The sequence below is a fragment of the Hetaerina americana genome, unplaced genomic scaffold (assembly GCF_022747635.1).
Source record: "Hetaerina americana unplaced genomic scaffold, ioHetAmer1.1.p SCAF_7, whole genome shotgun sequence".
NCBI lineage: Eukaryota > Metazoa > Arthropoda > Insecta > Odonata > Calopterygidae > Hetaerina > Hetaerina americana.
The window spans coordinates 40,617,695-40,644,037 of NW_027287316.1; the positions used below are offsets into that span (position 1 = coordinate 40,617,695).

At 37.7% G+C, this 26,343-nt stretch overlaps 1 protein-coding gene across 8 annotated transcripts in view; it reads right to left on the bottom strand.

Moving 5' to 3' along the window:
* CASK (peripheral plasma membrane protein CASK) overlaps positions 1–26,343 on the bottom strand; it is a 1,102,005-nt gene that overhangs the window by 629,970 nt on the left and 445,692 nt on the right. For all 8 annotated transcript variants that reach the window (XM_071595320.1, XM_071595316.1, XM_071595314.1 and 5 more), the window contains exon 2: positions 15,615–15,727. In XM_071595320.1, the coding sequence (XP_071451421.1) occupies positions 15,615–15,727 (113 nt within the window). The remainder of the gene's footprint in view (positions 1–15,614; positions 15,728–26,343) is intronic.

The following is a 26,343-nucleotide window of genomic DNA, read 5'->3' on the forward strand; positions in this document are numbered from 1 at the left end:
TATAATGTTGTCAACTTCTTTTAACGCTTCTAACGAATTTCAACGGTACCGCGCTAATATATTGTTTTATGAATTTACCTGCGACTTTCATTCCTATCTCCAGTACTTCCCATTTCTTTTTTAGCCATTTTATCCATGCATACGTAATTTTAACGCGTGCGTGGAGGAATTAATATGTTAAAAATCCTTGAATAACTGAAATCAAAACAATAAACAAGCCTCATTTTAAACAATTCACCCACCGCGCAATGTCAGTGAAGTTGCCTTATGAGCTCAGCTTGAGATCAATTTATCTATGGGAATGAAAATTTATTAAAAATATCGCAAAAACTCCAACTATTTTTTATTATTTAACCGCATATTTGACAATCAATAATTATTTTTTTACGTCTAGCTGCTAGTTATTTCATTCAATCCATACATTCCATTATTATCGATTATGATTTTTTTAAATACGACACTACGATACGATGCCAAAGAAGATGTGAAAATATAATTTGATATTACTCTTCCTCTAACAAAATGCGCCAGATATAGGACTCGCACAAACTATCAAAATATTTAAGAAAAAGTTCCTGCATTAAATGTGGCTCCATTCAACCATTCGAAAAAATAAAAGAAACAGAAATCATCCAATTGTTTTTTTCAAAAATACGATTGTGCCATTATAGCAAGACGTCCGACACCTCAAAGAATGTACACGTTCCCTTGAGGCCATTTTGCTGGAGCAACGATCACTGCTCTAACTATGGAGGAAAACTGGGCGCCCATTTTTTGGGTTATATACGTATATTTTTGACCTTTTTAATCCCCACCCATTGACGAACTTAGTCACGAAAACCCAAATTCTTCCCGCCCATCAATGCGAAATCACGCCCGTCTCAACCCTTACTGCAATTTTCATTCCCGAAGAAATACTATATTGCTTAAATGTATTGAATTGAGTAGAGTCAGTGCAGAAAAATTCTTTTTGCAAAAGAAATATTCCATCAACATGTAAGAGGGAACATTAATTGCGAGTCTGTTAGTATTTCTGTGGAAAAGAAAAATCGTACCAATTTAAAACTCAATAAGATTAGCTTGTAAACCAGATAATATGGTAACCGAAGGAAGAGAACGGAAGGCCAATTGGAATATTTTCAAAGGTGGGAATGGAGATAAATGACGAAAGCACGTGTAAGTTAAGAAGTAAGAAAGCAAAAAAATATGTTAGGGGAGGAGAGGAAGTTGTGTGTGTGTGTGGGGGGGGGAGCCCCGAAGAAAACAGGAAAAGTGGATGACAAATTGAGAGGTAATGGGAGCATGAAAGTTAAGTGGAGAAGAGAGTGGAAAACAATAGGCTTTCTGGAAAGCATTACGGAATTAAGAAAGTATGCGGTGTAAAGAGATCGAGTTAATTTTAATGAGGGACATAAGGGTATTTAGTATCTCGTTAGGTGGGTCTCAGAAATACAGAAGTGCTATTTTTGACGTACCTATGGTTACGCCAAAAATATACTTTAACTGATGGTAGAATATTGCTTATTATAATTGTTTCTCAATGGGAATAAAATAATTCCGAAGATAAAACTGATAAACTAACAAATAAAAAAAGTAATTTGAAGAGAGAGTGGTGAGATAAGCAAGCAAAATGGAAGCCATCACAAGAAGAGGAGGGATGTTGGTCGGAATGAGACATGATACGTTCAGTTTATTGACGACCGCAATTGAGGGACAGACATACGGGAATAATTATAAGTAAGGCCTAAGATGAACCGCAAACATTAAGCAATGGAAAATGTCGCTGCAAGTAGCTATGAGGGAATGAATAGATTGACAGGAAGCAGGATAGTCTTGAGAGGTTCAACAAACCAATTCTCGGATTGAAAACCCTTGGTGACGAGGACCTTTCCTGAATTATAGCAGAGAAGCACGTATAGGTATCGTATAGTGGTTATCCACCAAGTAATATACATTAAACTCACTCGGTAAATTTCCTCACTTCATTAATTTCACCGGCCATGGTTTTCGTATTGGAGTGCCATTAACTACCTAATCAACCGACTGATTTCAATTTCACACAATGAGCGCAAAACATTTCCGAGCCATAACACCTGATACCGCTTCTTCTACTGGCACACTTAAAAGTTGATTTCGCAAACTTTGAGAGTTTAATGTGTGAAGTCACACGGCCTGGAAACTCCAACAACGTAGTTTTGGCAGTTCCCCCAGTTTTGAGTTCCGCGTTATAAATGGACTTCCGTAAGGGCATAACTTGGGTCGGAGAAGAAGTTACGCGCTGAAATGAAGGAAGGCTGTCAAATAAGGATTTATCTTTCACGCTGCGCCAATTTTGAAGTTTCACCATGCTTCAAAAAGCTCTTTCGCAATAAATTTCGCCACAAAATTTGAAGTTTTTCTCTGGCCTCATCACTCGAATACATAGGAGCGGACACTCATGGGATGTTGATTTTTATTAACACTATCCTAATAATAATAATTAATAATCATTACACGTCTTTATTGGGATGAGATTGAGACAAGATAGTCTCTTCTTCCACTTAACCCTTCGTCGTTTACATGCATGAATTACATCAACAATCATTACAATAAAGAGTGTAAGAAATTTAAATAGATTATAGGAAAATACAATAGGAAATATTAAAAAAAATAACAATAATAAATTAAATCAACGCTACACTGGGGAAAAGTTAGGTAGACTGTGAAAAGATATATCAATTTGTGGGAAAAGCGTATCCCTAACGAAAAAATCCACAGCAGAAAAACAACCACACAGGGAGAGGTGCGTGAAAAAGTCTGCGAAACCTACTGAAAAATAACGGAGTACTCAGGGATTTTCGATCGACGTCTCACTATCGTTTTAGGGAGACAAGAGACTAATTTTTTTAAAAGTAGAGAATTATGAAAACGAAATTATTCTAATGTTATCTTTTTTTATTTAGTAAATGTAGTTAATGTTGAAAATGCCATGAGTGAATAGAATCACCAACGAAGATATACTTCGGAAGATTGAAGAGAGAGGTCATGTCTGCTCAGAATGTTATGAAGAAGCGGAGAAGTACGAATCACGCGGATTGGCCATACAAAACTTGCATAAAAAGTATCGGTAGCAATTTTTTTCCTCAAGTGTGCTTGAAGTACTGAATTCTGACCGTCCGTTAAGTGGGCGCATTATCGCAGATCGTATATTGCCATTGATAAGATGACAGTGCACACCACTGTCAATGAAAATTCGGCGATGCGAAAGATCTGCGCTAAACTGTCTTGACGGACGACCAAGAGCAGAATCGACTGTCTGCTTGCGATGACCTTCTGCAACGCAATCGCGACGATTCCCCAACCCCCTTACAGTCCCGACTTGTCACCAGCAGACTATTTCCTATCTCCAAAAGTGAAATCCTCCCTCAAATGACGCCACAATTGGACCCCTAAGTGGTGTGAAAGAAGCTTGAACGCGTACCCTTGAGGGCCTTCCAGAATCCGCCTATCGGAGGACCATCGAGTCGCGGAAAAGCCGCTGGCAAAAGTGTTTCGACGCTCAAGGGGTGTACTTATAAGAATGTTGAGATATTGTGGCATTACCCAAAATAAATTTATTTTCCGTAAATTTTTCCGATACTTTTTATACAAATCATACATATTCAGCCACATAAGATTTGATGGCACCACATTGGCGGCAAGTGGCGGCGGGGTAACGCCTCGCCTGCCAAACCAGAGGTCGCAAATTCGAGGCCCGCCTCGGTGGGTTTTCCTCCACCTAGGGGCATGAATGTTTGACTTGTCTTCGTTGTAATGTATAAAGTTTAGGTAGAAGAAGGGACTATGAAGTCTCAACCAAATAAAATATAATTAGACGGCCCAGCGTGAGGAAGGCACCGTAAAGTTGATCCTAGGCCAAACAACATGGGACAGTTGGCGAAGAAGATAAGGTGCCCTCTTGTCCAGTCGTTAGAGATTATGAACAAAGATGTTCGTTCTCAGTACATTTATTTTCTTTTACTGACTCGAAATAATATGCACAGACATAATACCAATACGCGATCTATAATAAGATCCGTTTTAAAAGTTATAAACAAATTCAAATTTATGATGTAGTTTTTTAGATAATTCATCAAAATGCAAGACTTGAAGAAAATGTGTGCGACAAAGGTTTTATGCAATTAAATTTTCTCTAAAATGCACCTTTGCAAGTTTTTCTATAAATCATAGATATTTTTGTTAATTGCAACGTAGAACAAAATTAGCCCATTTTTTATCTTTCTGCACTTTTTATACATACCAAATATGAGTCATATTCAAGGCAAAAAATGTTTCCGACTTCCTTAAGCCGATCACCGTTGGTGTAAAAGTCTATTAAAATGAAATCGCCAACAACGTAAAAATATTCGAGGTCCTTTTTCGTAAGTCAATTATTAATTTATTGCTTTAAACATAAATACAGAACACAATACGTTATTTCCTAAAGACATCTTAGCTAATAGCCGTGTTGTGGCAACTACCATTATAAATAAATTAATTGCTAAAAATACTTAACATTTTCAGAGCTAAAAAACGTTAAAATTATGTAGAACAAGGATTAATTAAAAAGGTTTGTTATCTTAAAACAAATCTTCAGGCTTCAGCAAATATCCAATATTTTAGCTTGTTATAGAAAATTACCACTCAGTGCAGTCGGGTTTATTTCTTCAGGTAAATAAAAAAAACTCTCTGGGCCCAACCAAACAATAGGCCGTTTCAAATCAGTGATATTGGTATCAGTGGCATGGGTTTAATTAGCAGTACATGTCCTCTTCGGAAATCGCATGAACTTTCAGAAACAGAGAATACATTACCACTTCTAATAAAAAAAAGATTTTCGATACCTTAAACATACACGGGTATCGTGATGGGACAAAGCAAGTAAAATTAGTTATTCGAACCCTTTTTTTGCATACAAATCCCTTTCCCAGCATGAGAAATGTACTACCTCCAGGACCTTCCAGTTCTTTGGCTTTAAAGGTGATTTCCTAATAATATGTATCTAATATGTATTATTTTTTAAAAAGGACACTCCGGTTCCGTGTACTTTTTGGGGATTAGTAAAATTTAGCCTTCATAGAAAATATATTTATTTCGAGTGAGCCATCAGTGACTTAAATTCCTGCCCCTTCCTCTCCCCTCGGAAACCCAATGAATTCCCAACTTGGCTGAGAGCCCTGGTATGACATCATGGACGACCGAGCCTCTCCTTTCACCCTTCCAAAGTGCATTATTTTATTTACGGTCAGCGACCTTCCGCCTCTCTCTTGATGCTACGGGAAACATAGCTATCACAATGCCGAGCGGTGCTGGTCTTCTTGCTCATGGCTTCAGAGAATTTGTTAGGGGGAGAAAAAGGGGTAATAATTTCCGTCCACGAGATAAAATCACGAAATTGAGCATGCGATCTCATACACATTGCTACATCTAAACTTATTCCAAGAAATATTCCGGTCAATAGTGACGCATTCTTGTTTGACATGTCCTTTCTGTAAGAATTAACACGGACTAAAAGGTAGGCATAAGCGTGAGATACACTAAGGGTCATTATTTTTATTCATGCAGGTGATTGAATGAAGCGTTTTAACATGCGTTTTTGTACATGGATGGTAAACGTTCAATTTTACGATACATACAGGCATAAATTACCTTATTTTAAAATTAATAGTTACTTGTTCACAACGGTCACTGAGTTATCACGTGTTTCTATAGGATGTCCGAAAGATGAATATTATAGTATTAATATATATTATAGCATTAATATAGTCATTAGATGTACTAGAAATAGCCAATATTACAGCCGATAACTCAAAGAAGTTTATCCATAATTATAGGCGAAAAATAAACGAACAAAGAAAATTGCTCCACACTAAATACACCAAATAAAAATTTGATGAAAATACGAGATGGCCCAGAACGGTTCGTAGTCCTCCAGCCATCGTTCCGCTTTTATTCTTAAAAGCTCCTTCTGACAATCGCTACATTCGCGAAGCAAACGCTTTGGCGATAAATCACGATCAATCGAAATGCCCGATACACCGCAGCACCTTTTTCCAGCGGGTTGAGTCAGATATCTAATCCACTACGAAATTCACCACAGGGACAATAAAAAAAACTACTTTGCTCGCGAAGCAATTTATCCATCAGTACACTGTAGGTAGTAGGTACTTCGCCCTCGGTCGCTCGTAATTCATGAGATTGTGTTTTGTTTACGACAATATTTCCCCTTCGGCTCAGAGGAGGTCCCTCCGGCCTACGATGACGTCAGAGAGAAAGGGGAGGAGTTGGATGGAGGGGGGGGGGGGGGTGATGGAAGCGTGGGAGGACGAACATTAGTGACCAGTACGTGATGAGGAGTGAGCCCGGAAAATCCCGAGAAAATTATTCCTCTCCTATACGATCTAATATACAAGAATTCAAATTTTATTAGAGCTTCGCGGCAAAGCGAATGGTGAGATAAGGTCTGGCATCTCTACTATAAGGAGTACGATTAAATGCAACGTACCTAATGGCTTAGTTCAAGGTGAACTCCACGTTCAAATCCAAACTTCGTGTTGATTACCTAAGAAGGCAGGTGGACATTTTTTTGTTTGCTGTAGTTCCGTACAAGGGGTTCCCTGTTTCTCTAAGGGACCTTGTAAAGGGCACTCACATTCTACGCATGGCATAACGTTGCGGGAGTTTAGTAAGGGACCGCCGTATTAATTGCCAAAGTCCATTTTCGGATATTTTCAATTTCCCTTCCCCTTTTTGAGTATCCACAAGAAAAGAACTCATCTTATATAATTATCGGGACTATAATTAATACATCAAAAAGAATCTTTCTCTGAAACAAAAAATGAAGCGTATTTAAGTTTGACGACAGCGTTTTTCACCACGATCATGGGCTTATCACTTTAACAATGTGTTTGTACTGATAATAGTATACCAACATGAATGATATTTTTTTTTATTCAGTATTGGCTGCAAAAACTTTGTACATTAAAATATAAAAAAAACATTTCAAAACTCCTTTAAACTGGGTGATATTTGCTTAAATAATTCTGAAAATACAGTTTTACCAGCAAGCATCCGCTCAATGTGCTCTTTGGTGATCGTGGAAAATCACAATTTTTTTACGTGATAAATGACAAAAAATGTAATGATAAACAGTACGTCAAATATCGTCGGACCCCTCACCCATCACCCACCCCAACCAACCCTAAACGTAATTGAATGGCACTACCCCGCTTCCTTCTTCCCTAAAGCCCTACGTAATTTAAATCAGCCCTTAATATGTTAGCGGTAAGACTTGAAGCTTTCCGTTGCGATTTTCAAGTGCGTTGATATTTTTGAGATCGCTGAGATTTCATGTCCGCGAGGGTTGAAATTCGCCACGAAGGCTACGCGTTAACTCTTCCACCAGTGGTCAGGGGAGTCACCCTCGACGAGGAACTTTCAAATCCAGAAACGAAAGCTGAAAATGTGTCAATTGGACAATATCCAGCGGATTGAAACATCCTCATCGGTACGGTTGTTAAAACCCGCGACCAGGAGCGGGGGGTGGGAGGGGTTCCCCTGGACTCGCGCCACGAGGAACGGCATAAATTCCGCGGATTCCAGCCGTTTTGCCGGTTTCGCCGCGACAGAAGGAACGGCAGACGACGAGTCCCACGGGGGTAATAAAGATGAGAGAGAGAGAGCAGGGGGACCATCAATTATCGCCCGGGAGTTCACGCGGACGACGCCGGCGAAAGGGGCCGTAGGTATCTCAAACGCCGGTAGCTTTGAAGTCTCGTTCATTGCTCTCACGGTTCGTTTCACTGCTGACTCTGCTTTCCCCATCGAAAACGTTTTTATCGCTCGTTAGATTCCGTCCGGGGTTTTTGAGGCAAGAAAGGATGATCATCACGTCAAGCGCTAGGTGATATTTGAGAGAGAGGACGTCCCCGCAAAAAATATTCTCAAAAAAATAAGAAGAAAAATTTATTTTATCACGGCAGCTTTTGTCGAAGTTCAGTGGCATTCGGAGCACAACTATAAATGGCTTTCCGAAAATTTCGCCCGCTTTCCTCAACCTGAAATCTCCTTTCCGAAGCATCACTTAGGAGAGCAAGCAAGCTTACTTTAATGAGGCATTTTGAAAATTGCGTGTGCCTAAAAAAGTATAAGTTCATTTGGAAAGACACAGACGGTAAGATGTTAGCAAGGATATTTGCGAAAATAATATATAGGAGTACCTTATATGCTATATATTCGATCTCACGTAACTTCGGGCTTTTACGTAAGTAACTCGTAGTAAAATAAATACAATAACACCATGAATGTGCAATGTGAGAACCCTAGACGATATTTGCGAGGGGATCTCCCCATAAAAAATATTCTCAAAAAATACGAGAGCAAATTTATTTTTCCAAGGTGGTTTTTGTGTGGATACAGTAATATATAGAGTATATTTAAAAAGAAGGTTTCCAAAAGTTCTTTGCAGCGCTTCTTCAGCCTAAATTTATTTTCGAAGAAACACATTAGTAGAAAAATTAAGCCTACGTAATGAAATGATGGATTTTAAAAATAAATGTCTAAAATGCACACTCATTTTGCCACACAGCAGGCAAGATGTTAGTATGACTAAATAAATATCATACGAGGTAAGCAATTTAAAGCAACTATTTAAGGAAATAAACAAGCAAGAAATTTCAATGTAGGTCATATACGCTGGTCATAATTGAATTTTCTCAAGGCATAATATTCGGATTTTCCCCGCACATGTTCTATTTCTTGAAGTATCTTAGTATCTTTCTGGAGGAGTGGCAAATCACAGTCAGGAAATCATTGTACAATAGTATTTCAGATTAAAAACCACCCTTGCCAACGTGGAAAATTGAATACATCAATAATATTAACTGTAGGATCCTTGCTAAGACAGATGATGTGTGCATGGCATATGCGCCAATTCAGAACATTGCGCAAGGTGTGGCATTATCTCAACCACAAAAAAACCATAAGAAATGAGTGGTTTAAGGGAACCAAATATAGGATGCCTTATAACTTCTTTGTTGGCTACTTTGGCTGCTTTAACATTTGTCTCGAAAATATGGAATCTATGGAATCTTAGGCATGGCAAAGAAAAGGATATACACGTAAGTATAATTAATATACAAATTAAAATTATGAAATAAATTATAGCTGATTTTAAACATTTTTAAAGAGTATTTTAGTTGCCTTTAATATCCCTTGCTCGGTAAATGGAGTTCCTAACATTTGGTCGTGTTTACTTTGTAATATTAAGATATGTTTATGAAACGCATATTTTTTAGGGCATGCGTAAATTGGAAAAAAACTTTCATTTCAAAAAGTAACGGACTAATGGATACATCTGAATTAAAAATTAATCTAAGGTCATATGCAGGATTGAAATATATTTAAAGACCCCAGTACGGAGAAATTTTATGAAACTTGGTCGGACTTAATGCGAAATGGTCCAAAGTTTAAAATAATTTTAGGATATTACAAAGAAATGAAGTTACAATTATTACATTTACGCAGGTATTTACACGCAAGTAAAATTTGAAAATATTTTTCTACATAATGGGACAAAACGATACAAAAATTGGAAAGACAGCGATTTCATAATATCCGCTACAGCATCTTACGACTCTTTTCTCATCAAAGTTCGAAAAATATAATTTTTCAAGTCACTGGCAGGTAAATTCAGAGTAGCGCTCGGAATAAGCCATTATTTTACGCATTTGGCACTGTTTTACATTTCTAAAATAGAAAGGAAATGAGAAGCTTTAAAGTATTTTTGCAAGCCTCTTTTTTGCTTACTTGAAACCAGGGCATAATGTGCTAATCTACAAGAAGAAAACTAAAATCCAAGTATGCTCTCAGTACTATAACTCATTATTATATTTCATTATATTTTATTAGAATTAGATTTAAATATGAAGGTTTTGAATTTGCAGGCTAGTACGAATGTGTGTAAGACTACTCATTGCGATCACTTACAGGTATTATTTTTCTTCTTAATTTTAGGAACATGTTTTCTTTGATATGGAGCGTAGCTATGTAAGTTGCGGAAACGTGGTCATTGAAGCAGAAGGATAGACGTAGATTGGAGGCTTTTGAAATGTGGGTGTGGAGAAGAATGGAGAAGGTGAAATGGACAGAGAAGAAAACAAATGAGGAAGTATTTGGCATGGTGGACGAAGAGAGGGGTGTGTTGGGAGAAATCCTATGGAGGCAGGAAAAGTGGATGAAGGGGGTGTTGACCGGCAGTGGGATGTTGAAGACTGTAATAGAGGGGAGAATGTTAGGCAAACGAGGAAAGGGAAGGAACAGGATAGGGATGTTGGACGGGATGAAGGGAGGAAGGAAGTACTCAGAGATGAAGAGGGACCTGATGTAGAGTAGGTTGCTAGATTTTGTGTTTTGTTAGGAATTACAAAATATCTATTTTGCAGTTGTGTCCATCCATAAACCTACCTTAATTGGTAGATTACCTAATAATAATATGTTTTCCACTCATATATCCGATAAATTTATTGACCGAAAACTCGTGGAAATACAGGGAATAAACAAAGCAGTATATTGCATCTATAAAGTAAAGACAAAACGGAATCAATCACCAATATCCGAATCAGTTTAATGAAAAACCGAAGAAGTCCATCATAAATTAAGAAGGTGAGCGGAAGATCGCTCAGAGTATACACTACGAGGGTTTAGATAATAATTCTCAGCTAAAACGCTTTCAAAAGACATAATGACTAACAACGAAGAAGTTTGTGCTGCTCAATAGTTAATAAATATGAGCCGATAGAAAATTGAACCAGAGATGCATACGCCTCTTGGAATCCTGTTGCTGGCTGGAGACGTACGCTTAAGATGAAAAGGAAATATGCACCGATAGGGAAACCAGAGAGGAAAACAGAAGAGAAGAAGAAGAAAAGCCAACGTGCAACAGTATTGTGGAAATAGGAATCGAGAGGAAAAAAAGAAATCAGATAGATTGGACACATTTTGAGGCACCATGGACTTTTTTAGGAACTTAATATAAGGATACTCGTAGATCCCACAAATGGAAGATCGAGAGATATATACGCAGATAAAATAAACAGGAATGAAAGAAGAGCCACGGGGTCGAAAAAGAATTTGCATTGAATGGGGAAGAATTATTCGACAATGGGGAAGAACGATTGAATGGATAAGAACGATTCGACAACATGTTCATCAGAGTTGCTCCAGTTCTGGATGTATCAATTTCCTTCACTTTACCATGTACACCAGGTGGACATTTCATTTCAGAAGCATTGGACTTAAGTCCTCCACATCTCTTCATTTAATACAGCAATGAGAGTTTCCCAGATATTCTACGCCTAAACAGAGTAACACGACTATGCAAATTCTATGTAATTTATTAAAAACATGCTCAAGATCTCTCACATAAATTGATTTCAATCCAGCGTTCCAATCACTGGCAACTCGTCTCTTTATTCAACTAATTTATTTCTTTATAATAGTACTCTTAATTTTTACTTTAAAGTTTCGCATGTGTTTGATTAGATTTTCTTTTACCGGATCCAAGTTCATCATCGTTTGAAGACGCTGGATTTACCTTCCCCTTTTTCAACACCCAGTATTACAATCAGTTCAACTTAATATAAACTAAACTTTCGGTCACCTTCAATCATCTGCGCCTCAGATTATCCTCTGCCCAAACTTCCAAAGAATAACAGATATTGAAAGGATTAATTGATACACTTAACCGTTGCGGGAGATTACTTTGGAGATCTTTTAATTAAATTTTTCATTAAACAGCTAAATTAGCTGCCGGAGCCTATTGATCAAATAAAACACCTTTAGTCCCATTGATTTCCATACACTCATTATTTTCATGGGTCTAATGATTTAATCCCTTGGTACTCAAAGATAACATTTGACGATGACCTCATTTTCTGCGAAAGATCTACAGATAGAATGACGCGTTGTGAGCGATGTTTCCTGGCACCAAAACACATGGACGAAATTAATTATTTTTTTAAGCATTGATTTTAATTGGCATTGATTTTAATTATCTTTAAGCCATTTCTGTGATTATGGTGGCTTGGTACTTGATAATGCCTTAATGTTATTTATTTTAAGAGCACCAAATACAGACTAATATACTTTAAAGAGTAACTGATGAGGGTGATTCCAATAATTATTCACCTATGCTGAAATTGGTTAGGCGGGGATCACCATTAAAGTCTCCTATTCGATAACCTAACCATCATGGTTTTGTGCAACTTTGATTGCTCGTCCGCCATTAATTTTTTCATGAATGACACAAGCGACTGGAGGGTGCTTCATGATTTGAATCCCGTCAGTTAAATAGAATTTTGGAACAATTTTTTGTGTTACTTTTGAAGAACTGTCGCCGAAAAACTGAGAATTTCGTTGATACATTCAAAATATCACCCAGAATAAATATATAATAAAAAAATATAAGCCCGAATTTCCACGTTTTCCGTGACTAACATTCAATTTCATCCACATTTTTCTGTTTTTTCACATTTAACAGCAGTCTTGTGACAAACCAGTTGATCCTCATTTCACGCTCAACGGACAGTCAGTGAGTGAACGGGTAATGAAAATCAACTAAATACGACTCACCAGCTGACTATATATTACTTTAGAGGGGCTGACCTTTAAATACGTATGACTTTTGGAGAGAGAGGGTTTGCGTGCTATTCCATAAATTTTTTTGTTTAGGATGAGGGCGAGGGGTTCACAAGTGGAATCTTAGGTAAGGTTTAATATTGTACTATTAGAGCCATTGTGTTTTAAGTCAAAATGCTATTTAACCTTGAATATCTAAGATATCACTTAGATTCTCCAGAGTTATTTAATAATTTATAAACCTGATGAAAAAATTTCGATTTGTTTGCTTCATTTTACAGCACCTACTACGGTACCAATTAAAATAAATCAGGGAAACAAGTTTTCATTCAAGGTATCTCGCTTTTTTTCAGAAAAATATGCAACTGGAGTGATTACTTCTTAATCGTAATGAAAAACGCTTTCGAAATGACTGAATAATAGTAGTACTCATTAGGTGAGAGGCAACCGACAGCAGAGGTCAACAGCGATATGTACGACCGTCAGTGATAGGTGAGATCTGGACGGAACATTTTTAGGTAATAGCAAAACTACCTAATCTTATAAAAATAAACAGAAAAAAATCCTAGAGAAAATGTCTGAGGCTAGATCAAAAAATACAAATATTCTAAATGGAAGAAACATCTTTCAAAAAAAGGAATCCTGCCTGTAGACAGGCTGCATAGATATGTCATCATAATTGGAAACTATTTTTATGAGAAATATAAAATACCCGATTTAAATAGAAATGAATTACCATTAAGGGGCAATATGAAGCTTATAGCAGATAAATATCATGCAAATCAAGGTAGGAGAAAATTGGAGGTTACCATAGCTATAATTTTTAATAATACACCTAAACATTATAATTACAATCAGTAAATGCTGTGAAAAGGAAAATAAATGACTGGCTATTATACAGATTGGATTAGGGCTTGGAAAAAAACGTGACACAATATATGTAGCTTTATAATTACAACACATGAAGCTATCATTTTTGTTCCACATTTGCACCTACTGTCAAGCCAGAACTGGCTGGGTTAGCAGGACCAGAATGTGTATCCCACGCATACATTTTTAATGTACACTACGATTGTATATTATGAAGATCATATCACTATGGTATATGATAAAAATTCTCTGTCATTATATGTTGTATTGATTGTCTTAATTCTTTCTACATCATATATGATGAAGATAATGCTACAATTGTAAATTATACATGAGTATATTAGAAAAAATTAAAAAGCACCTTTATTTGCACTAGAGGAACATGAACTTTTAAGTAGAGAGTAGATCAATAGTTTATTCCAGTAGAGACATACATAGTTATACAACACTGCTATATGTTGATTGAGGGGATACCTGCTCACGCTTAAATTTCCCTTTCGTCTTCAATCGCCAAAGTTACCCGATATGAGATTTTTAAACAGTTATTTACATAAACTCTCAAGTATCCAAAACATACATAATAATACATTTGGAATTTATAGTGAAACAAAATCACTCGAGTTAGGGAGTAGCATTAGTATATTAGGCGGGAGACAACCGACCATTGAGGTCATTCATGCCCTATGCCAGTAGGTGGGTTATTTGGTAGGGGTTTGATTACCAGGGAACAGAGAAAAGTGGGGAGACACTCGGCGTCGGCAATGGCCTACTCTTAACGAAAGGCGATTATGAGTCCACAGCTTAAAATGGGGCATACTACACTCGTAGTGTTTACCACATGGATCAGCATATCTATGTTATATAGGATCGGGATGGCTATGAAATATTCTGTCACTGGCGGGAATCGAACCCAGACCCTACGGGTGGGGAGCCATAACGCTAGCCAACAAGCCAACTAGTTCTCCAAAAAGCCTGAATGAGTTTTCTTCTCTCTCCCTATTTTTCTTTGCTTTAGAAAAAGGTGACCGTTTGATGCATGAATGAAATCGCCGATAATTACACAGGATGAGGGAGGAGAGGGTTTAATTGAGGATTTAATGGCCTAAGGGTCTTTGATGAATCAAGGAGAAAGAAAGGATGTCTGAAGTGCATATACCAATCTTACATTGGTGATGCTGCATGAAAAGATATTTCAGAAAGGTTGGAAAAGCCCTATCATCTAGGGAGTGAAGACCCGCGACAGCCCCGAAGATATTTTTCTAGTACAGGAAAACATTTATTTTTTTAATCTCGGGATAGAAGATTGGAAAGCTATACCAAAGTAACGTTGGGACGCTTATGATTAGTCTGAAAAACAATTGATGTATTTTTGTAGAGTGTGTTCTTTATGCCTCGGTGAATATGTTTTGTTTCCTGTAATATTTGCATCAATTCATTTTTGCCACCTCATTTTATCACCCGACCAAATGGCCACCTTTTTACTATTGGATTGACTATTATTATTGGTAATCTACCGCTTAAGGTAGGTTTTGGATGAACACAAGCTACCAAACAACTCTCTTGTCTCTCCCAACAAAACAAAACCTAACATCCTACTCTAAAACAAGTCCGTTTTAATCTCCGTGTACTTCCTTCCTCTCTTTATTCCATTAAACATCCCTTTCCTATTCCGGCCCCTTCCTCGTTTGCCTAACATTCTCCCCTCTATCACAGTTTTCAACATCCCACTGTAAATTAAATAATAATTCATATTATTACTTCGAATCGTTATAAATTGAGGTGGGAGGAGTAAAAAAACCGATAGAGGGAAAACAATGAATAGGTAACTTAAAGAGAGGTCCAAGGGCCTGGGAGATGGCCGAAGTGAAACAAACAGGTATCGCGGGTTGGAGAAAGAGAAAGGGGCGGGGGTGGGGGGGGGGGTGGTGAGCGCTTCTCATTTGCCTTCCCTTGTGACCGGATGCGAACGTGAAAATAAAAAGTCGAGCTCTGGGGAAGCACTCCATCGGACGCTGCGTGCGGCCTCGCATGTCGAGATCAGCATAACGATATTGGACGGCGACAATACAGCGGCACTAGACATCACTCACCGGAAGTGCTGAGGCCGGGACTTGAGGTAAATTTGGCAACATCGACGATTTTCACCGCAAACTGCTGCGACGTCTGTCGGTGGATACACCTCCGCACCACGCTGAAGGGCCCCCTGTGCGGAAAGAGGAAGAAAAAAAAACGTTAAAAACATCATCGTGGACTCTCATCCCTCTCTCACGGGGCGAAACGAGAAGTGACTCACTTCCGATGCCCTCTGTCGTATGAGTCGAAAAAAGAAAGACCAGGGCACGGGGGTTTGATTCCCCAACTCCCAAGCCGTCATCTTCAAACTCCCTCATTGACATACTTAACACATGAAACTGTTTTAGCCGTCACTATGTGGAATTTGCGCGCCGAATAGACAGAATGAAAAACAGTAAAGCCAACGTTAATATTTATCCTCTCCAACCATCGTATAGATGCAGGTAAGTTCATCCAATTATTACTGATGATGGCTACACAGTTGTAAAACCATGGTCGCAGAGAATACACATTAATTATTGAAAAACTGTTTCATTTTTTCCACACCTATATCGACATTAAATCAATCTAAAGCAGATCTGACTGCTGTTGAAAAAAACCTCGCACGATCAAGGAACAGAACTTGGACGACACTATGAGATCTGGGCAAATGCGTGGTAGTCAATATGATTCCAGGTGTTTGCAAAATGTCAAGCCTTTCATTGTGGAAATGCAAACTAATTACCAAGAAATTAATTTTCTCGCGGGTAAAAATATTATTATGGGATAAATACTTATTCAACGGAATACATTTTAAAATTATTACGTGGGGAAAGACCGATTGGTATCGTTTATGTCTCCTCCGTCACATGAACTTACTCGATGAATAATACGCAATTTTCATTATTACGACCATTGATGATAAGAGACTTACTGGATACTTTTTTGTGGAAAATACGAAGAACAAACCTGGTCTCACGAATTTGGGAGAGACATATACACTACATATTTAACATATATACATTCACAGGAATAAAAATTTATCTCAGGGAATAAATACCACGGAGTCCTACAGAACCTTAAATCAGAGGATAACTTCATTTTTTGATTACTCAGAACTAAGTGCTAAACACTCTGCTCCGCGATCGATGAAGGATGAGTCACAGAGTATTTATACGAAGTCTGTCCAGAAACTATCCATCCATGCAATATTTTTAGAATAATAGCCTACCTAGAACAATGAGACCATAGTTCCCTTCGAAGTACTCCCCTTGGGACCCCACACACTTATCCCAGCGTCTCTTCTAAATTTTTAAACGATCAGTGAAGTCCTTTTTCGGAATGGTCATCAACTGCCTCAATGGATCCTTCTCAATCTCGTCAACAGACAATTGGGAAGACTGGGCTTTTGTTTAAGGGTCATAGCCCTACGAGCCCTCGTATATCCATGACTCATCTCCAGTTATGGCGTTTTTTAGAAAACCTGGGTCATCGTTTGCGGCTTGGAGCAAGTCCCATGCCTACAGCACGAAACTACTGGCGTTGACGAGATAAAAGGATTTTTTGGTCTAAGGTCTGAGGTTTTTTTGTGATGTTGGCTGGTGAGTACGGTATTGCATAGTCCTATGATCCAGTAGAAAGCTGGAATACTTAATACTTGTATATTTCTCTGCTTAAAGTTATACTCAATAATTCATAGTTCAGTAGTCATTTGGAAGTAAAAGATACAGAAACCAATGGAAATGACGGGTCTTTCTACGTTATATCATAAAATTAGTTTTCTAAAGCAGGTCAAGTTTTTGTTTTAGCTCTTGCTGCATTGATAAAATTAATTCTTTAGCACTGGTGCTAAGGTAGCAGTGATCGCAGGTTCCTTCTTCTTCAAGATGGGCTCTTTCTAATATTTACCTAATGTCTTACCATGCAACATTAAAAGATATTATGCCTTAAAATTGAGATCCAATTTCAATCAAAAAGTGCACATATTTGGCGAGCAATCTATCTCCCTCTCCGCCGAGAAATCTGGCTCGATCATGACGGCGATATGAAATACCTCCTTTCTATGCGGATACTGTATTCTAGATTAAACTCAGCGATAAGAGAGATTATGAGGTCCCTCAGGGTATTTGGAAGATTTTTCTAGCCCCCACCCCCTCACTTGCGGATGCCCCATCTCCCGTTTGAACCCTTTATCACGGCCGATGTTTTTGATTCAGGACGTTCAAGTAGGTCAAAACCCACCGTTATCACCAAAGATGCGGGTGATTTGATATAAATTGCATTTTACTGTTCGTCATTCACCTATTATGACGTGTTCGTGCATTCCGTGGCTGGGAACGGTGATCCATACATCATGATACACATTTGCGCACGCATACATTCATACACAAAAATAGCCCAGCGTGGCCGACATACTCTCGAATAGGTATTGAAGGAGATGGACTAGTGATACATATATAGTAACCAAAAGTGTTAATCGGGCCGATGGACAATAAAATCCGGAAAAATTATGGTAGACCATCTCAGACTAAGCCCACTGCAGCGTAATAACCTCACGCACCAGGTCAGGGAAGCCAGATACTTTCCCTCTGCCAACTTTGGATTCCCAATAATATCTGGTTATGGGAGAATCACACAGCTAGAGTCAAGTTAAAGTTCCCCCGAACGACCCGATTAATACCCGTACGTTCTATCTAATGATCTACCACACCCTATGTAGCTATATTATATTTTAGTTGTCAGTTTATCGTTTAAGGTATGTTTGGATGGACACAGACTGAACACTGCTACATACAGTACCTAGGCATCGCCTAACAAGGCACAACCTGACACTTCACACTACAATAAACTGTTTTTCAAAACCGAATACATTTTGTCTCCTTTCATTCCGTGCAACATGTATATCCTTTTACGACCCTTTGACTTAAGGCCTACGCCCTAATGCAGCTTTTTGCGTCTCATTCAGGTGATTCAAATGCTCGACATCCATCTTTGCGGCTCCCTTTGGATTACTCACAACGATCCCACCCCGTCCCTAACAATTCTTAGCACTTTCTCGTTAGTTTTACTTTCTGTCCATTTCACCTTTTCAATTCTTCCCCAAACCCGCATTTCAAAATCCTCCAATCTACGCCTATCATCATGCTTCAATAACCATGTTTTCACGCCATACAACACAACGCTCCATATCAGTGTTTAGGCGAGTGTTTTGTCAACATCCTCACTCAACGTCCCTGTCATCACTTCCCTCATCCTGGTGTGAGCTTTGGTGCCTAGAGCAATTCTTCATTTTGTTACGCGAACTCTCTGACCATATTGGTCCAGATCACTTACAAAATAGGCAAACTATTCTAGTTTAATATTTAATTTATCAATTCTCTTTCTCGAAAGCGTCATAACTTTCGTTTTCTTTGGTTACCATGCCAAACCTATCAAAGATTTCCTAAAGTGCCCAGCGATGCTTGTAAGGCCTTGACTGGCTTACCAACGCTCGATCATCCGCAAACCTAATTGTTTTAGGCTTGCGGATCAAAGACTTTCATTTCTATATCCAGTTGTTTCCACGCTACTAATATCATTTCCTTCACACATAGATTCAATACATGGGTGATTACGGACACTCCTACCCAAAAAAATCTTTACCACCAAACCTTCATGTTAATCAGGTTTCATATGCAAAGGTAATATACATAGGACATCATAATTTTGATAGGGAACGTGGAAAGATGTCGTTTCCGAAGAGATGTGCACTTTTTCTTAAAAATGGATCTTTGGTTTATCTTACCGATGCCCGTAACGTGCTTTATTGGGTAATCTAATGTTTTATACTCTAATTCGTTACCATTATACCTAATATTTTTTCTACGCCAATATTTTTTTTTACTCTTCAGGTGTGACGTATTGCATCCCTTACATTCCCATCAAAACCCTTAGAAGCGTACTAAATACCTTAATGAATGAACATAACAGTTTCAGGTTTAACTTTGTGGAATTCCATCATTATGAGGTTAAAAAGATAATTCAATATTTCACGACTATGGTTTCGTCGATGCTGCGCATCATCATCGGGTGATGCAGGTGATGATGATGCGCAGAATGGTCATGAAATAATAAATCTTTATTGTGGAAGTGGAAGTATATTTTTACCCTCGTAATGAATGAAAACAGTAACAATCAAAGTAAAAATATAATAATAAAATTTAAATTTTAAATATAGTACATCAGTGGTAAATTCTAATCAACTCACTGAGGATCCACATAAATTTGCACTTTTAATCAATTCCTTATTTATTTCCTATTATGAACTTACATACATAAGCACAAATCTCATTTCTTCCACTGAAATAGCATTTCATGTAACTTTAACATTATCAATTACCTTAATTAAGTAATTGGCGTCTCAATTGTCATTCGTTTCACCAAAAACGTCCCCTTTTTATCGCTATATCCCGAATTTTTTAACTTTAAAAACTATAAAATAATTTCTAAATTTTAAATATTATTTTATATTAAATTAAATAATATTCATTCATTTAAAACTATATCATGATATCTTTATATTTCCACTCACACATCTCCCGCGTCGGAAAATCATTATTTTCCATTTCATTCCCTTCCAACTTCACAATATTTCTTATATCTTATCAATTTTCTTTCCTCAGAATACTTGCTTTTCATATGAACCTACATATTATATTTAAAGAATATACAGCCATTTTTCCATGGGGTAAGTAAGATATGACATCACGGAAAACTATTGAAACCATCACCTTATCTTGCAAATTCTTGGCCCTTTCTCAACGGAGAATACGAACCAGACTTCGGAGGGTTGGGAATGTTCGATTTGCCATCTTTCCAAGGTCTCGCGGGACGCAAACGACCCAGCCCCAAGAACTCCGACACACCACGCCGCTGATGTTCATAGTAAATCAATATGGAATAAATTAAATTTCGAAGGCCGTATCATCAGAGGCATCACACTGACACCAACCCTGTTCGATAAATCTGGCAACGATGACAGTTTAACGAAGTTTAGCTCCAAGGGAACTTATAAATTATGTGACAAATTCCCTAGACAGATGCGTTAAATGAAGATCCCCCCCCCATTTCCAGTCGATATGACAATTTTAACGTCACGCAAGTTACGTGGGCATACCTAAGTTTTTTTATTTTTTTATTTTTTTTACACTGTTCAGAAAATTGGAAAACTTATCTATCAAAAATATCCATTTTTTCAGAAACCTATAATTTTGGTATGGCCGGAGGGAGTCACTTTCTTCTTAATTGAAAACTTGAAGTTACTTTTGATCAATAAAACCACTGTTAAAAATCAAATACAAAACCAAATGAAACTGGAAGATGAAAAGGTAATGCATAAAAAAAATTCCAGTCACGATCCTCAAGAATTGTGTTCAATAAATCACTCAAATGAAATATTTGTACAATATAGGCACATTTTATGAACAGCATTGTATAATGTATTATGGTACATTATCCATCTGGGAGACTATATATATATATATATATATATATATACATATATATTTTATTATATATATACACATATATACATATATATATGTATATGTGTGTGTATATATATATATATATATATATATATATATATATATATATATATATATATGTATATAAAGACGCGCAAAAACTCACTTTAGCTATCCATATTAGGCTTTGAGTGCTCGCGGTTAGCTCGGAATTTTTCCTCCTTTAATTTCCGAAAAGATCTTAGGTAAAAAAGAGCACAACAAAGACGGCTTAGCAATATTTTCCGTTAATATTAACAACCAGCAATAGTAATAGGTTACAGTTGACTGCCAAAAAACTTACCTTTTAATACTAATTTAGTAGTGTACTGTTTAAACAACAGAAAAATTAAATAAATAACTGCATTCCTAAGCCTTTTTTTGATGGTAGAGAAGTATGACTTCAATCGAGCAATAAAAGAACTTGTGGCAGTCCATTTTTTTGAATAATTACCAAGTAATTTTAGAGTGAAAACCCTAACTGTTAAATATCGTATTGCTTAGCAAAAACACACGTGAAAATATTTTCCACTTTGGACCCTTGAACAAATTGAGCTACCGACAGTTAAGATGCCACAAATATATATGCCATTTTGGCTCCCTCGAATACGAGTCTTACGAGAAATTACGAAGCGATGTCAAATTGAATTCACAGTAAAAAGTATTAATTTTGAACGGAGAACGTATTATGAAACAAGGACATTTTAGTTCAGGTTCATAAAAAATATTATTTTAAAAGTCTACACGTTTTTGAAAGATTGTTGAATTTAAAAAAAAACTACGTGCAATGTTGAACTGTTCGATAGAATATGATGCACGCCATAAGGTATTTCCAAAGACAATAGATATTGTGAATGATGATTCTACACGAAACAGAGCAATTTAAATGTTCTTTCGGAATGCAATTAGCGTGATTTTGAGTCTTGACTGCTTCGTAAATTTGAGAAAATACATTACCATTTCACCTGGAGGAAAAGAAGAGAGCTAGCAGAAAGTATGCAGCCATTGTAAGGCTATCCGAAGGGGAATATTCACATAATTAAGGTCTTAAAAGGCCACGTTGAGTTTCTAGAAGAAAGCCAGAATGTCGCATTTGAAAAGATAATTGGGTAAGTTTAACAGAGTCAATAGTTGCATTTCATTTCAAAATATTACTCTCTTTCTGCTGCACAGAGCACTCAGTCAGTGAATTAGCTATTTTTTTGTCGGGTCAAAACAAAACGCTGAAAAGAATATAATTTAACAGTGCGACATACGAAACAATGAGAACAAAAGGTATCGTGAGTCTGACCATACGAAGGTAGGAGTGGTTGCAAGCAATCCATGTCAGAACCGTTCCGAATAACACGAAAAAAAATACGTCACTCGAAGAACAGGGGTAGTCTCCATACACGAGTCTGAAGTGAATACTAAAACCAGAGATTTTCATCACCTAAGGGGAGGGGGAAAGGGGGGGGGGATGACGCGAGGCCAGGCCGGAAATTCGAATCAAAAATTCGAATTATCCAACGAAACGGATGTGGAGACGACGTGACCCCCACCCCCTCCCTCCTCAAGCTCCACAGCCCCACGGACTGCCCGCAGCGGTGACCGCCTGGACATAATTGGATGTGCATTCGTTGTTTGAGGCGGGAGACGAGTCACGCAGCGCGGCGAGGGAGCGAGGAGGGGGAGGGTAGAAAGAGAGGGCGGACAGTCGGTCGGATCTCATTCGAATCCATTCTGAGAGCGGGGATTGCATTAAGATTATGACGCCCCAGTTTACGACTGATCTCTTGAACATTTCCTCTCCCAGGAGAACACCCACAAAGCCGTCCGCTCCGCGCGGAGATGGTCAAAGGCGGGAACAAAGCACCCTTTTCACTCAACACTCACCAATTCCCCCCTAATCGACTTGCAAATCGAGAAAACAAAACCATCTCATGTTTCGAAAGGCGTAAAATCACACTCGTGCGGTATACCAAAAAAAACTAGAGCAAAACGTCAAATTATTTGCAGAAATGCAACGAATCGCATAATAAGAAAGGTTTTGCAATGAAGGAAGATAGAAAATGAAGGAAATCTTCCATCCATGATACTGCTCTTTAGATCTTCTCTCGCAATGTCGGCAGCAGATTAAATGATTACTTGTCTAAGACCATTGACCAGAACTTCGGGCCCACCTTCATTTGTAATTGATTGTCTCCCCTCTATAAAATTTTTAAACCATCTCCTAGCTGTGCTATATGGAAGAAAAAAACTATCCTTAAAACTCCTGCAAGATTAAATAAACCTCGGCTGGTTTGCTAAGGCAAAAGAAAAATTTCAGTACATCTCTGTCGCTTGCGATCTGAGCATTTTCAACTTGCAATGGCTGCTGCTGAATCAATATCGATGTCAAATTAATGAAATCTGTACCACTGATACATTACATGCTATGTTAACAATATAAAAAAAATTTTGCACAATAAAGTATGAGTATATTAAGTTTATGATGACCCTTTCTTGAACAGGCCTCGCATTTTTGCGGGATATTCTAGGTGAATTTGTACGTGGTCCCCGTGTATCGCGTAATTTCGACAAAACAAGGATCGAAAACGCTTCCGTAGGCACTGCCACTTTTTCAAGTCCATGTTTCAATATTCCATTGCGTTTTTGCTCTTTTCCCTGCAGAAAGGGTCTTAAAAAATCATGACTGCGATTAATTGTAAGGTCATCACATTTACTTCTGACAATCTGCTCACTGTTGAGAGATCACCGGCACGGAAAATAGCAAACATCAGGGGAAGAGAGAGAGATAGAGAGCATCTGGTACGCAGAAAACCGAGCAGTAATAATTCAACAAATGAAGAGCAAGTTAAGTTTATGCCGGAGGGACTTAAGGGGAAAGGAGAAGCATACGGAATGAGGCGAACACTAATTAAAATTTTAAGTTGTACGACTGCTGAAGCAGAAAAGGATAGGACACATGGGAGAACATTTCAAGGGAAAGTTCTCGCAGCACATCATATGTTTTTAATTAAATAAAACCAGGATCATCCCTAAAAAAATGAACGGAAACTAATTTTTATAACAATGCATATGTTCTTTACTTATTTTTAAAAAGAAGTATAATATTTTTCACCATTTTATGCTTTAAGAAATTCTTCATAATACATATCTAATTCTAAATTTTTCCAGAATGTCACTGCGAAAATTTATAAAATCCATATTCCGACAACCAGAGCACAAAACACGAAAGAATTTATAACCACCCATCCTCATACATATACTGCGCTAACATATCGAATATGGTTTCACCAATTTTATCACCAGCTATCCTTTAAGCGATTATATACGTCAATTTAAGTTTCAAATTAAAGTGTATAGAGTTATCAAGCTTACCAGTCGATTCTACATCTATTACAAAATTAATGTACATACTAAAAGTGACATTTTCTCAGCTCTTAAATATCTTGAATCTTCGACATCATAAAATAAATTTCACTCAAATGATTGGCCATAGTGCTTCACAATACGTACCTTTATTCACTACCATTTTTACGGAATTATTCGGAAAAGTGTACGAGTAAAGCTTCCTTCATCGCAGCCAGCTTTCAGAGGCACAGCCAAAAATTTGAAGTCATAGGTAATCAACGCCCAATCAAAATTCCTTTTCGATTCCTTCCTCAAACATTCTTATTCCATTCGTAAAAACAAACAAGAATCTGGAGTGAACTAAACTCGCTCTCGACGGGGACGAAGGGGGCTTCGTAATTGCGGCTCGCCCCAAATCACGTCGAAAGTCATTTTCAAGTTTCACGTCCACTTTCTGAGTGGAATTTCCCGTTGAATTGCCAATCACTTGCCATCATACGATGAATAATGCATGTGGCGAGCAGTTAACGGCTGCTACATAGATTCAATCACGCATCTTTTTTTTCAATATGCGTCGACGAATGCTACACCGTTTACCGTCACTATAAAGAAACATGGAAACATAGCACGACATCGGTAAGAGGTGATTTTCACCTACAACAACTCAACGGCGACCCTATTCCTTTTGTGAAAAGAAAAAAGTTTGAAAGAGAGAACGATAGTCAAGCTAATTTGTGGTCACGTGGTTATGACATGGATTTCGCAATAAAATCAAGAGTCGATGAACCTTGGTGGTAATAAATTAAAAATTAAGGGCAAGATACCAGACTTGAGCATAATAAAAAAAATATTATTTAAGTCAAGCGAATATGCAATGTCTGCCTGGGCAGCAAAAATTGCAGCGAAAAAGTATCCATCCCCAAACAATTCTGCGGAATCGTAACATGGGTGAATTGCGTAGTTACAGGCGTGATATGACGGAGTTAAAATATAAATATTAATAACCAAACAGTGACATGAAGGTTCTGATCTTCTCCCGGTTATTTAGCCCTGAATATGACGAAGTGGTGCGTTGAAACGTCTGTAGCAATTCAGAACATACCCCCGGAGGAAATCCTGCGAAGAATTCATCACAGACAGTGACACTTTTCCATCAGTATAAACTTTCAATTATCGACCAGTTTTCGATGTGCTAAGTACATTATCTTCCGGTACAGAATGAGCAGGTACGAGTGCCCTCCTACACGTAACGTATACTATATACTTTTATCCGGAAAAAAGGAATCAAGACGAAGGGGGTGAAGATTGTGGTAAGAAGTGATGGGCACCTTCCTGTTGTGAAGGGTTGGCATGGGAAATATTCAAAATCCAAGTTAACATAGTTTAAAAAAAATTAATTATGAATTGAGTCTGACAGTTCGTCGTCTCCCACAGGGCACAATTGTGTGTTTTCACTAGTGGAAAAAGTGCTACAATTAGGTCATTATTACGCAAATTGGGTATTCAAGGATAAGCATGAATTTTTACCACATACGAGTACATTCAGTATGGCATACTTGAAAGGTGCTCGTGGTACTAATAGGAGAGAGAGAGAGCGAGGAATGAGAGGGTGACGAAAGAATGGCTACTAGCTGTACCGACAATAGACGCATGAAAAGTAAGCTTCACGTGATGGGTCATAATAAGAGAATGTATAACAGCCAGATCATCAAGCAGACATAAGAGAAAATGCTTAATGTTGGAAGGGTTGACCGACGGTTCACATCTCGTGAACTGTCTCTGTTTTTATACGGCCCGCGACTGCTAGTGCTGATATATCCAAATTAAATGTATGTAATTTCTCAAATTAGTTCTTTTCTTTGAATTGAAATACAAATAATAAAAAACA